Source organism: Octodon degus, unplaced genomic scaffold (genome assembly GCF_000260255.1).
Source record: "Octodon degus isolate 3935 unplaced genomic scaffold, OctDeg1.0 scaffold00028, whole genome shotgun sequence".
In the NCBI taxonomy this organism is placed as follows: Eukaryota; Metazoa; Chordata; class Mammalia; order Rodentia; family Octodontidae; genus Octodon; species Octodon degus.
Window position 1 is genome coordinate 17078025 of NW_004524604.1, and position 15040 is coordinate 17093064.

The following is a 15040-nucleotide window of genomic DNA, read 5'->3' on the forward strand; positions in this document are numbered from 1 at the left end:
CTGGCAAACACAAGGATGTGAATTCAATCCCTGGTTCCGCCAAAAAAAAAAAAAAAGAAAACATAGAAAGGATAGTATTAACAATAGTCAAGATATAAATAAATCCAGAGACTTTATCAAGAAGCTAAATGATTATGCTTCACTGGTCCTGAAATGATGCTTTTTTTTTTTTTTTTTGGTACCAGGGATTAAACTCAGGACCCTGCATTTGCCAGGCAGGCTACTGAGCTATCTCCCCGGCCCAAGATGCTTTCTTAAGGATGACTGTTTCTAGCATCTATCTAAATTAAGTCAACCTCAGTTTCTGGAGTACATATTTATTAAGTTTTGTTAGTTTCTGTTTTATAGTACTAGAGATTGAAACCATAAGCCTTCACATTGAGCTACATACTCAATCTTTAAAAAAAAATTTTTTTTTAAATTTTGAGACAGTATCTTGGCTAAACTGCACTGGGCTCAAACTTGCAGTCTTCCCATCTAAGCCAGGTACACACACTGAGATTATAGGAATGTGCAATCATGTCCATTTTTGTTTTTTCATGAAGGACATTCAAGTGCCAATGAAATCTCAAATGAAAAAAAAAGAGAAAGTTAAAAAGGTTATGAATTTATTAACTAAAAAAATGCTAATGCATTCTGAAGTCTAGATCTAGAAATTAAAATTATTACATCAAAAGCCAGTAGGGGTGGCTCCCTAAATTGTTTGAAAAACTTTGAGACAAAGTAGAAACCATCATTTCATCCAGAAACTGTTGCTCCAGAAAATTATTAGCTCTGTACCCTTTTGTATGTTTTTCCCCTTAAAAGAAATCTCTGGGTTTTGATTTGTTTTAATCTGACTTCATGTTTATCAAAATTATAGGGTAGGAAGAAAAGGCTTGAAAGGTTGCTGTCTCTCCCCTTCTATCTCACATACATACACACACACAATTTCTGTAAACTCAAGAATGCACAGGTATAAATACCAATATAGAACACATCAGTAAAGTAACTTGCTAATTTGTCATGATACCTCAATTTTTCTAATATTGAAATTTACAACTCAGCAGAGACCTGGTACCTAAATTCTCAATCCCCTTTTAGAAGACCCTAATTAAACTAATCAGATGAAGCCCAACTCCAAAGATTTAAAAAAAATAATAAAACATTTCTCAAACCAAGAATTTGAAGGCCTCAGAATGCAATGTCAAAAACAGGACAAAATCTAACATAATAGTCTCATTTTATAAGGAGGAAAGTGAGACCCATACAAGAGCTTATCAAGCTGTTCAAAATGATACGATTATCAAAATAGCAGTAACCTTTTTTAAATTTTTCTTTGTTTACTTCAAAAACTGTATTTTCTGCAGTGCACTTTCAAATTACGTTCTCTACTATATAAATTAGTTTTAAAAGAAGTAATTTACTCAATATTCTTTCCAAAAATTCATACCTTAATGTAGAAAGGGAAATCAGTCTAGCTAAAGGTATGGCTGACAGACCACTGTTTTTAAGATGATCCATACCCCAAGTAAACTACAAAGCAGCTAGTCAAGTACACTAATGATAAAAGTTACTACTTTTACCTATTTACTAACGTTCATTTAATGCTTATGTACCAGGTATACTATTTAAATGCTTTGCATGTTACTCTGCCATTTACAAGAAATAAAAGTTTAAAGGCCATAGCTAAAACTATGACAGTTACATAACTTTAAAGCCATATTAAAACCATGATTCAGAAATTTAAGGCAAATAAAGTTCTACAAATACAGTATTAAAAGAAATTCCACACATTCCTCCCAATAACTAAGATCATTCTTCTTTTCTTATAAACAAGACTATCATTAGTTCTTCCAGTTCAAAATCAGTGATACTCTCTGGGCTTCAAAAAATCCAGAAAGTATATCTCTGCCTCTTGTTTCTCTCCTTGCCTTCCCTAAACACACACTGTCCTTTGTAAATTCAAGACTGGAGAAGAACAAATACTACAGAAAATGTATCAGTAAAATAACATGCTGTCTTGCCAATTTGCATTAACACATCAATTTGTGACTATTCTAAGACTATTACTACACAAACAAAAATCAGCAAAGCTCTCCTTCCCAATTTTTCTTTTCCATGGTATTATGACATACTTGGTATGAAAACATTTCTCTTGAAGTAAAAATGTGTAGAGAGAAAAAGGTACCAAAGTAGAAGATAATGGTACTACCCACTATCTTGTTTGCATAACGTTTATAAAATTTTCTCAGAAGATAATCCCGTGGAAGAACAACTTTCCTAAGAGTGATACTGGTTGCTATAAACTTGTAAAATCATTCAACTCTCAAACTGCTTCATATTGGGAAATTTGCATTATCAATCTACATAGACAGGTATGCATACACATCTTACAAACTATCATATCACTTTATAGCACACAAAATTAATTTTATTTTTTTTTTCAAATCAGAAGAAATCTATAGGCTAAACAGATTCTACACATTCTTCAGGTCTTTCTTTAGTCCTTACCTTATCAAGAAATTTTTCAAATGCTTATCCTAGAAGCATGTTTAGCACGCAAAACAGTTTTTAAAGACTACTCAGACGAAGTTAGTTTTAAAGACTTTTTTCCCTCCAGAGTAGTTTTTGGACAATGGAAGATTTTTTTTTTAAATCTAGTTTGTCTGAAGCTATCCAAAAATTCGACAAGTAGCTCCCTCTCCTGGAAATAAAATGTGAGTTCTTCTTTATGCTCTAAAACACACATTGGTACCATAAGACATTTTTTAAAACTACATGAAGCAAAAAAAAAAAAAAGAGAGAAAGAAAAAAGTAAGTGAGTTGCCAGTTTTGAGTGATTTTTCTGTGTATGTGAGCAAAAAATTTAAAGGGTCTTTTCATTTTAATTTTGTACTATCATCAATCAGGTACAACACCCACATTTGTAATTTGCTGACTTTTAATCAGAGTGGTTTTATAAGGAAAACTACACAAAGATCTCTTATTTTAAAAAGTCATATTCTACTTCCTTATTACATTAAGAAAACTAACACGCCAATATGACTGTTAGTAAAAACTACAAAATTTAGGAAGCAATTAGCTACGAAACAGTTCTAATCCTAGGAACTGATTGTCTAAATTAAAAATACAGTTTACAAATGTTATAGACTACCAGGTTGAAACACACGTCTCACGCACTAAAAACAAACTCATCCTATACTTTATCCAGTAATTGCATCAGGAAGTTTAAAATAATTGTGAATGCTTAACATATGGTTATCACTAAGGACAAAAATACTCTGAGGAAGAGTTAATCAGAAAACAAGACACAAGCACCTTTAACCACCTCAACTATAGAGCAACCTGAAAATTCCAAGAGAACTTCAAAAATAGAAAAGCTTCCTAAATGAAGCAGATTTACTGTAGTGTACATCACTGTCCAAATTTTCTCTAATTCAAAAACTATAGCTATGTTTCTAAAGAACTAAAAACATTAGCCCTAATCTTAGCTCTAATACAGCAATTCATAATGACTTGGTAACATTCTTTTAATAGGCAGCCAATGATTTAATTATAGGCAATGTGTATTACTAAGGTAGTGCTATACTAAATTTTTTAGTCCCAGAGGCTTTGACAGACTACCTCCCTCAGCAAACTGCAGCTAAAGCTTTCTCCAGGAGCCAATCTTGCTGATATAAACAATACAATTTCTATATGGATAGATAGTGCAGGAGGAAAAAAAAAATTCAGCTGTGTATGTTTATCATGAATATGGACTCAACGTTTAAAGACTAGTTTAGGCACTACTGAATAAAGTATATTTCTTCGAAAAAGTTTATTTCTATGCACCACTAGGACACAGCAGTATTTAATATAAAACTTGAACTTCAAAATTAACTCATTACATACACTGTAGGACACCTTCAAATTTACTAAGACTAAAATTTCATTTGCGGTGAAATATTTGTGTTGGACTAATCAATATTGGCTTCTATTAGCTAAAATGGGCAGTAGAGAACCTGAAAAGGGAAAATATATGGTACATATTCCTATCCACGCAGTTTAGATTAAAAACAAAAAAGAATAAATAAACCCTCCAGACATTGAGACATTCTTAGTACCACAGAAAGGGCATGAACTATATACTAAAATTAATTGTTTAATTTTAAATCATCTTGCCCCTGTATCTGAAATGCAGCAAAACTGTCATGAAAGAGCGGCGTGGTAACTTTTCGGAAAATCACAATCCCGCAGTTGTAATCACTGTCCAAGGACACGGCACCACCTCCGGGGCGAGAGGTGCAGAAACTGAAGTAACTACTCCCAAGGCAAACTAGGTTTTGGGTTTTTTTTCCTCTTTTTGTTGTCGCCGGTAACAAGATTTCATTTTATTCCCCTAAAGGAACATTTATTTCCAAAGTAAAATCAGAAAAAGGGCAAATAAGGCATTAGGCAAGAGGAGAGGAGAGAAACTACCATTCTTCACTCTAGCCTAATTTTTCGCGTCCTTTCAGCAACCCGACGACCAGACGAAGAGGGCAGGCAGGTCAAAAGATCAGGACGAAAGCGTCTGGCTTGGCCTTCAGCATTCCCTATGTGAATCCAACAGTTTCTTACTTTTCGCTGTTTCTCGGGTTCTGATTTCTCCGGAACCACTCCTTGTGATGAACTCCATCCTAGACCACAGTCTTAATCTCAGACCTTACCCTCCCCATCCTGCCCCGAATGACTGCTAGATAAGAAAGAAATAAAACAAAGACAGACGCTGGGGCCGAAGTTGGGCCAGCCGCGAGGGCACTAAATGGAGGGGCAAAGGCGGTGCAGAACCACTCGTAACCTACGGCAAGACCCAAGAAAGGTCCGGGAACTCGGGGACAGGACCCCTAGGGCGTAAAACCAGAGGAGCGGCGCGGGGGCGGAAGGCCACTCGCTGGAGAGACATTTTGGGAGCGGACGCGACGCACTCCCTCTGGCGTTGAGGAGCCGCAGGCAGGCAGCTGGCGGCCGCCCCGCGCCTAGGTGACAGCGCCCCCCGCGCGCCCGCCCCGTCCCGCGCCCGTTCCCACGCCCGCCGCCGGCGCGCCCCCTCCCGGCGCGGCGCCCCCGCCCCGCCCGCCTACCTGTAGCACCAGCGGCTCGGGGTTGAAGGCCAGGGTCAGCAGCAGCTGCATGCGCTCCGAGTCCTTGAGGTTGCGGAGCAGGAAGCTGCCCGAGTCCTTGGTCTCGGCGTAGCGGCGCACCAGGCGGTCGAGCAGGCGCTGCGAGGGGCAGTGCACCAGGTCCGACCAGCCCTCGACCGCCTCGGGCGTGAGCAGCCGCACGTCCCCGTTGAGGCGCGCGAACTCGGTGCGGGGCATGGCCTGGAGCAGGTCGCAGCGCGGCCGGCCGGTGGCCCGCTTGCAGATGCTCTGGTCGAGCTGCGCCAGCTCGCGCTGCGAGCCGAGGCGCTTGAGCACCACTCGGCGGCGGCCGCCCTCGCGGGGCTCGCCGTACTGCGCGAAGTAGACGTTCTTCACGTTGAGGAAGTCCAGCAGGCGCAGGCGGCCCCACGCCTCGAACACCACCTGCCCGTTGAGGAAGCGGCGGCACCAGCTCGTGCCGAAGCACGCCGGGCACTTATTGAGCTGCAGGAAGCGCCGGTCGGTCAGCTCGTTGCGCTGCCAGGAGGCGAGCAGCGACGGCGAGTGCACCACCATGAGCACCAACAGGCTGCCCAGCGCCGCCAGCTTCAGCGAGCGGGACAGGCGGCCCAGCTTCGGGGGCACCAGGCGCCACATCCCGCCCGCCCCGGGCGAGGGCAGCCCCGCGGAGCCCCCACCGCGCCGCGGCCCGGAGTGCGCCGGGCAGGGGCCCCGGGCCGGAGAAGCAGTGAGGACGCGGGCCGGGCGGGAGGCGGGGTGGGTGTGTGAGAGAGGGAGGCCGGGAGCGGGAAGGAGCCGACCCGCGCCGGCTGCGACTTCTCCCAGTCACTAGTCCCCACAACTCTCGAGCAGCCTCTGCCGAGCTCCCCGCCCTCCGACTCCGGAGGCGCCTCCTCCACGCCAGCCAAGTTATAGGGAGGGCGGGGGAGGACGCGCGGGGACCCGACGGCGCGCGCACGCGCACTGCTCGCTCTCGGCGCGAGCTGCGGCGGCCGTGCAGCCGGGCGGCCGGCCGCGGGCGAGCGGGTCTGAGAGGAGAGGGAAGGAGGGACTCAAGGGAGGGGAAGAGGAAGGAGCTGGAAGGTCTCACTCCCCAAAGTAGAAACAGTGTGGGAAGGTGGGAAGGATGAAGAACCCACGCGGCCCTGACGCCGCACGCCCCTGCCCCTCTGCTCTCAGGAGAGGGGGCGGGGCGGGGGCGGGGCCAGCGAGGCGGAGCCAGGGCGTCGCGCGCTGCCCGGAAAGCGTAAGCGCGGGCGCGCGGGGGTGGCCGCGGGGGAGCGGCTCGGGAGGGCGGAGCTCGGGCTTTTGTGGGAGGGGTAAATTCGCAATCTGTGGAGACCAGAAGACCTAGTAACAGCGCTTGGTGTTTGTCGAGTCTTCCTGGACCTTGCCTGTTGCGTTGCCATTGTAGGAAAGTCTTCTAAAGGAAGAAAGGAGGGAAAAAAAGGCACTGAGAAAAAAATCTATTGTACCTCTTCCCGCTAGCCGCGCGGGGCGGAGTGTGGTGGGCGGAGTCATAGCGGGCGGGGCGGGGCCCGGCGTCGGGAGCGGGTGGGGCGTCCCGGGGCGCGCCTCGCAGCTGGGGGCGGAGCCCGCGGAAGAGGTGGGGAAGGGTGTGTAGCGGTGGGCTGCGCCTTTAGAGTGTGCTCGGCGCAGGCACTTGAAATCCTGAATGAGCCCAGGAAGAAGTCCTCAAGACTAAGAGGAAAAGCAAGGTGAAGGAGAACTGGCATGGTCTGGCGCGCTCTAATCTCTGCGCAGAAGCGGGAATGAGCAGGATCGCCTTTGCTCCTCACCTGCTTCACCCGCCGAGCCCTAGAGCAGTTTCTTTTGGGGCGCAAAGAATTCTCGGCGCCGCCCTGAAAGGGTCCCCGAGGGGCTGGCGGGCTCCCCCGCCCGGCTGGGTTCCAGCCTGATTCGCGCGCTGGGACGCGTTGCCTGGGCGGTAGCCATGGGGACCAGAGCCTTCCGGTGCTCGGAGTCGCACTAAATTGCGCAAATGACGCGGCAGTGCTGTGCTAAAGTGCTTTGTTACAAGTTTTAGGAGGCCTGTGCTCTTTAGCGGTAACTGCAGTGTCTTTTATTGTGATGCTTTTTACTTTGAGGGTCAGGATAGGTAAATCGGATGACAGTCTGATCGATCAGGTGGTTCCTGATATTAAATGTCTACATCGTCACTCGGTTAAATTTAGAAGTTGAATAGTTATTTAGGAACACCATGGTAACTGGCAAGGCAAGTAGAGGTTAATTCTCTGCCGAATTAATGAGCAATAGCTATACCAGATTATCACTTTCACTTGAATTCTCTGTACTGTTTGATTATAAATCACCCTCAGTGAGACTGGTGAGATCCTTTGTGATCTAATAATTCAAACTTTGAAAGCAAACTCTTTGACCAGTTATGTTCAACACAAATGAGTTTCACATATTACATTGAATACGGACAAGTTGGAAGATTTAGTCTACAGCCTGGTACAAAATAACAGGCTGCTGCAACCCAGTGCTGTATCAACATATAGCAGGATTTTAAACTTGCCTTCAAAAGTCCCAGAATTTGATGCAGACAATTATGAACAAAACCTCAAGGTTTCCTCTGAAGAGGTTTGTATGATTAGTCTGGAGAGCAGAACTACAGGTCAGCTGTGCTGCTGCTGAATGGGCTCCTTATTACTAAACTGCACCTTTGTTATGCCTGATATATTTTGTACATGCTTTGTAGAGCTGTTTGATTAATACTAGTAACATGTGCACAACAGCTTTAAAACAAAGGACTCTGGGGCTGGTGAGATGGCTCAGTGGTCTAAAGCACCTACTTGGAACAAGCTAAACTAAACAAAACACAGGGACCGCGGTTCAATCCCCCAGCACCACATGCCAGCCAGCCCCGCCCCCTGGTGGGCTGAACTGGCCACACACACACTAAATAAATAAATATTTAAAAAAAAAAAACAAAGGACTCTGTACAGTATATTTTACATTTATAGTTGAGCTACTGATTGGTTTTGCCAGTAAACATTAAGCTGAGAGAACTGGGGCATGGTGAGAGACTACTTAAGAGTATAGGTAACTAGTAGCAGGATTAAGGTGGCATGGCTTCTCTAGGTGGAAGAGGATTTGGAGTTATTAAAGTATTCATGCCTTGGGGCCAGAGAGATAGCTCAGTAGAATAAGTGCTTGCCTGGCAAGTGTAAGGGCCTGAGTTCAATCCCTGGTTAAAAAAAAAAAAAAAAAAAAAAAAAAAAATTCATGCCTTAAAATTAAATAGACATTTTTTGAAAAGTTACTAGTATGCACAAGTAGAATTGACAAAATACATACGTTGTATCTAAGTACCTCACATTCATTTAAAAGTGCTGATGTTAAATTTTCTAGACATTTATCATGAATTTAATACATTATTCCAAAGGAATATGAGAAACATAGGAAATAAATGCAGTGTTCTCAAGTACCATCTGAAGAATTAGGAAAAGATCAGTAAATTATGTTAATGTCATCTTTCCTGAACTATAGGATGCTTTTGACTGCTGATCATTGACTTATCTAAAGTTCTTAACCATTATTTTAAATAACAGTAAATAATGTAATTTCTAGTACACTGGAAAATGTCAGGGGCCTGCCCCTTAGCTCAGTTCTTCAAGTGGCTGCTTCAACAAAGCAGTCAGGCTCAGGTTGCTGTGGTCCGATCCCCACAACTCAAGCCAGCCAAACCTGCCCTGAATGCATTTGGAGAAAAAAAAAAAAACCTTCTGCTTTTGCGGAAGACCCAATACTATTATGGACTACTGGACTCTTTTAGAATATTTTGCTGAGTTTACACACCTATAATATTCAAATAACGGAACTTAACAAAAAAAGGGTATGCAGATGAACGTCCATTTTGTATCTGTGTATTCAAAGTGGTTAGGATAGATATATAGTTACATCCTCTTAATGAATAGAGTGATTTGTTCTAATGGTGTTTGTAAATAGGATATCATGTCTGCATCTTGTACAGCAATTAACCACTAGGAAGAATGTATGCCATGTGTTAATTATTGAAACTGTCCTACCAATTTGATTTGAAACTGTCTCATTGCTATTTGTTTATCAATAAAATTATGGGAAAAAAAAGAAAATGTCATTTTACAATAACTTGTCACTGTTTTAAATGTATCTGTTGGAATTAAGTACTATAACATGTCAATACTAATCTGTTTTTGCAATTGAGGTTTCATATTGTACTGTCTGAACACTTTCCTTGTCTTAAACCAGGTAGTGAGATGCGACTGGCAAGTAGTTAGAAGAGGCCAAGGCTGTAGCAAAAAAATCTTACAATGCACAGAACAATTCCTGACAATATGGAATTAACTCACCAAAAATGTTAATAATGTGCCATTGGGAAACTTTGACCTACTGAATTTCCTTATATAGTATGGTTTCAGGTATAAAAGTCTTCTTGCTTATCATATTTACATCAAAAAGTAACTGTAGCTAGGGAGATAGGTCAAGGGCTTAAGTGCCTGCCTAATAAGCTCAAGGTCCTGAGTTCCATTCATGGTACCCCCCTGCCAAAAAAAAAGAAAAGAAGAAAGAAAAAAAGAGCTATAAATTTATTTTATATCTTGTGACTCTAATGTTTGCAATGTTAAGTCAACTTGGAGTAAAATTTGTATTATTACTGTTAGTGTACAGCTGTTCCAACAACATAACTATCCCAATTTTGATTAATTAAACATGAAACATAAGATTTTATTGAAATGCATTTTTTTCTTTTTTTCTTTTTTTTTTTTTTTTTTTTTTTTTTTTTTTTTTTTAGCAGAACTAGGGATTGAACTCGGGCCCTTGCGCTTGCCAAGGAAGCGCTTATTGAAGTGCATTTCTTTATGAAATTAGAAAAATGTTTTCTTACCTAATCATTAAGTAAGATGATCTCAATTTACTTTTGTCTTGTGCGCTGGCAGTTAGTATATTCTTTCAGTTTCTGAATGGATAAGCAATATTCTTTTTTGTAAAAGTCCAGTTTTCTCTGTTTTAAAGAGCCTTGAGCAGTGTCTGATATATACTGTTCTTCCATTAGTAGTTGTTAGCTAGATGGATATACAATAGAAAGGCAGTACACTTCAAGATTAAGTGTTATAATTAAGGTAGAATGATGCATGTTAGCATCAGATTAAGTATTATAGGACAGAAATGATGGGTGAAAACTTATACATTTTGACATATTTATTTTATTTTTATTTATGTGTGTGTGTGTGTGTGTGTGTGTGTGTGTGTGGCCAGCTCCGCCCACCACGGGGCGGGGCGGGGCTGGCTGGCGTGTGGTGCTCGTGGATTGAAGCACGGTCCCTGTGCTTTGCTAAGCTTGTTCTAAGTAGGTGCTTTAGACCACTGAGCCACCAGCCCCAAAAACTGAAGACAGTTTTGAAGTATTCTGAAGACAGTTAAGATTTGGATATAAAAAGGAAACATTAGATATCTCTCTGCCTATGATCCTGAACAACTGTAAGTTACCATTTGTCTAAGTTTTATGGAGCTGCTGTAAGAAAAATATATATTGAATAATTTATAAACACAGAAATTTATTTCTCTGAGTATTGGAGGCTATAAACTCCATGATTAAGGTACCTGCAAAATTTGGTGTCTCCATAATACAGGGATAAGAAACTCACAACCTGAAAGATACCTGAGATGAATTTGTGTTCTCTAAAACCAAAAAATGAATTTAGGAACAACAGAGATTAAAAACAGAATATATTTATTGAAGGAAAAAAAGCTTCTGTCAGAGAAAGGGACAGAGGAGTGCCTGAGCAGGTTGCCCAGGAATCTGCCTTTTCTAGGGTTTTTTTTTTTATAGAGCAAAACCACAGGTGAGGCAAGTCTAAGGTGTAAAACATGGGAACTTTCTAGATGGGCATGAGGTGGGACAAGACTGTGGTGAACCAACAAAATTCAAGTTGCTCAGGTAAAATTGATTAAATCTAACGGGGAAAATTTGACACATGGCTAGGGAGCATGAATAGAGAGCAGGGGCTTATCCCTAGGGTGTTGGATTAGTGATTCTTCCTGGCTTCCTCAAGGTGATTATCACTTTCTGATGCTTATCTTTAAGGAGAAATTCGTTTGTTTGATCTTTGGTCTTGAGGTCTGGCCCCCAGCAGGAGTGTCAATCTCTCTCATTGATGGCAAGACATCTTGTCTTCTGTGCTGTATCCTTTAAGGGCCTAGGCTTGTCTCACTGCCTAAAATATTTCTATCCAATTCAGCTGCCTACAACAGTAAGTTTTCTAATTTGTTCAGAATGAAGGAAATTGGAGCCAGGGAGATAGCTCTGTAGAATATAGTGCTTGCCTGGCAAGCACAAGGTCCTGAGTTTAATCCCCGGTTCTGCCAAAAAAAAAAAAAAAAGAATGAAGGAAATTAATCCAAATACAAATGCAATGTTATATTTGCATAACAGATACAAAGGTACAAATATATACTTGTATCTGTTATATAAATATAACAGTATATTTATTGAGGGAAAGAAAGCTCCTGTCTGAAAGAGGGACAGAAGCAGGGGACACGAGTGAGTTGCCTGGGAAACTGTTTGCAGGGGTGTTTATTATAGGTAAAACCATGTGGTGAGGCGGGTCTAAGGTGGAGAACATGGAAACTCACTTAGGTAGGCATGTGGTGGGACAAAACTATGGTCAACCATGAAGTTACAAGCACAGTTGCTCAGGTAAAATTGATTAAATTCAGGACCAAATGGGGAAGTGAGTCACATAGCAAGCGCATGAATACAGAACAGGGGCTTTTCCTGTAGGGGGCTGGGTTAGGGACTTCCAGGTGTCCTTAAGGTGAGAGACTTATTTAGAATATCAATCCTGGAGGCCTGTCTTTAGGGAGGTATGTGGCTGCATTTTTTTACTCTTTTGTCTTGGGATCCGGCCCACAGCAGGGACCTGTTTCTCCCAAAGTTGCAAAGTCATGTTGTCTTCCCTGCTGTCTCCTTGAGGGCCTATCCCTATCTGACTGCCTGTAATATTTCTATCTCATTCAGCTGCCTGTAACATTATGTTCAAGGTTAGCAGGCTTAAAATTGAGACGATGTGAAATATAAAAGTTCAACATAATTCCTATCTGATAGGTTTTGGCGGTGTCACAGCAGAAAAACAGGAAGAAGGAAAAAGGGAAAGAGGCTTTATTATAAAGGGAAAGGGGCTTCATTATCTTGGAGGACATGGAGAGAATTTGGGAAGATAAGGAATTCTCTGGATTGGAACAAAGAGAGGCAGAGGCTTTTATGGCCTTTTGCCGAGGGTGGGGCTTGAGGGGATGTTTAGATACACCTGAGGAGCTGACTGGGTGGGGCCTTCCCTGAGGTGGTGGGAAAGGTGAAATGAGTTGGAGATGGGAGGAGATGGTCTCTGGGAAGATAAGCTGTTGTTTTAAGGGCTTCAGCTATATTGGATGACCACCATAATCCAGCAATTCATACTAGGGCCGTAAGCTATCACTATCATACCGCCAGCAAGTTGTTTTTGTTTATTGACACAGGGTCTCACTATGCAGTTCGGGCTGGCCTTGTGCTCGCTTTTGTAGGCCCCCGGCTGGTCTCGAACTCAAAGAGATCATCCCAGTTCAACCTCTAGAATGCTAGGATTGCTGGCCTGCACCACCATGCCCAGTTCTGGAGCCACAGTGGGCGCCCAGCATCCTGGGCTGAGACTGCAAGGCATGTTGGGTGGGAAATCGAACTTGGGTCCTTGTGCTTGCCAGGTAGGTGCTTATGCCTCTGAGCTATCTCTCTGGCCCCAAGTTTTTGTTTCTTTGTTTTTGTTTTTAATTAAATTGGCAAACTGAAAATTTATATAGCTGTACCAAGAGCCACAGATAACCAAGCCAGTCTTTAAGGACAATACTGTAGGACTTAACATAATACATTTAGGTATGGTACAACAAATCAGTAATTAAGACAGTGAGATATTAAAGCAAAATACAAAGATAAATCAATGGAATCAATTACACAATCCAGAAAGCACACAGATAAGTCGGGTTTTGGCAAAATTGATGCAGAAATGCAGTGGGAAAAGGTTCACTTTTCAATAAATGATGTAAGGTTGAATGAATGTCATATGCAGAAGCATGAGAATCACACTAAAATGCCCATGAGTAGAAATGCTGTGTAAATAATGAAACATAAGTTTTGGGTCCCCTCGTTTCCTTTTTTTTTTCTTTTAAAGAGAGTTTAAAATATTATTGAAACAAAAATTATACAGCCGCGAGATGGCTCAGTAGATTAAGTGCTTGCCTGGCAAGAGCAAGGTCCTGAGTTCAATCCCCAGTATCGCAAAAAGAAAAGAAAAATTACAAGTGATGCAGAATCTCACTTAACAAAATCATGAATTTCACAGTATTTGTTATAATGCATAGTGTTGTCTTCCAACTACTTGTTCATATTACCAGGTATATGCATGTAAAATTGGAAGAAAAAAGAAAAAACATAAGAAATTAAGAAGAGAAAAATGACAAACAATTGAAAAAAAGACAAAAAAAATTAAGCATTAACTGCTTCTTTCCAGAGACCAGCAGAAATCCACAACACAGAAACTAATAAAGGGGAATAAAATTCCCAGCCTAAAAGATACCTAGGATGAGTTCGTGTTCTCTAAAACCAAAGAATGAATTTTAGGAACAAATGGAGGTTAAGAGCACAATATTTACTGGGGGAAAGAAAGCTTATGTCCAAGAGAAGGACAGGAGGGAAACCCAAGAGGTTGGGGAAGCTACCAATCCCAGGGATTTTTATAGAGTAAAACTACATGGTGAGGTGGGTCTAAGGATGGAGAACATGGGAACTCGCTTAGGTGGGCATGAGATGAGACATAACTATGGTCAACCAGTGAGATTACAAGCACCATTGCTTAGGTAAAATTGATTAAATTCAGGACCAAATGAGGAAGTGAGTCATGTAGCTAGGAGGCAGGAATATAGAACAGGAGTTTATCGGGCAGGCAGCTGGAAGCAGTTGGATTAATGACTCTTTCTGACTTCCTCAAGATGATAATCAATCCCAATGGCTATCTTTAGTGAGGTAAGCCTTTGCTAGATCTTTGATCTTTAGGTGTGGCCCACAGCTGGAATATCTGTCTCTCTCACAGTTGCAAGGTATCTTGTCTTCCTCCTTGAGGTCCCAGCCTTGTCTAGCTACCTATATAATATTTCTATCTAATTCATCTGTCTACAACAAACTATCCTGCTTACATAATAGATATATCTCTTTCCCCACTCCCTCTTCTGTCCTCTTCATCTCAGTAATTCCTTCCTTTTGAACAGGTTCATTCCCTTTTCCCAGTATCTATTGTACCCTTCAGATTTGATTTTCTCTTTCAGGTTCTCACATGAAGGAGATAATACAGTGTTTGTACATGTGGATCTGATTTATTTAACTTAAGAATATGGCCTCTAGTTGCATCAGTTGACCAATAAAAACCTCAAATTTACCCTGCTTTATAGCTGAATAATACTTCATTGTGTAAAAATACCACATCTTCTTTATCCATTCCTCAGTTAATAGGCATCTGGATTGTTTCCAAGATTTAGCTATAACAAATTGTGCTGCTATTGGGGCCGGCCAAATAGCTCAGTGGATTAAATGCCTGCTTAGGCAGATGCAGGGGCCAGAAGTTCAATCCGCCCCCAGGGCATGCTGAGATGGCAATTGAGACTAGGCATGGTGGTATGCACCTGTAATCCCAGCACTTGGGAGACTGTAAAGAGGAGGAGCACATGTCCAATCTACACAGTGAGACCCTGTACACCCTGCACATCCTGTCCTGAATACATAAAGAAAAAAGAAAAAAATATTTAAAGGCCCGAGGAGGGGGCCAGGGAGATGACTCAGTGGAATAAGCACTTCCCTGGCAAGTGCAAGGGCTTGAGTTCAATCCCTGGTTCCGCAAAAAAAAAAA

The 15040-nt window shown here is 42.1% G+C and overlaps 1 protein-coding gene across 1 annotated transcript in view; it reads right to left on the reverse strand.

Moving 5' to 3' along the window:
• The window catches only part of CUNH3orf58 (chromosome unknown C3orf58 homolog), a 24585-nt gene extending 18315 nt beyond the window's left edge, over nucleotides 1–6270 (reverse strand). Inside the window, exon 1 of the mRNA XM_004629205.3 lies at nucleotides 5085–6270. Within this exon, the coding sequence (XP_004629262.1) occupies nucleotides 5085–5741 (657 nt within the window). The 5' untranslated portion in view covers nucleotides 5742–6270. The remainder of the gene's footprint in view (nucleotides 1–5084) is intronic.
• Between the last annotated feature and the right edge of the window lie 8770 nt (nucleotides 6271–15040).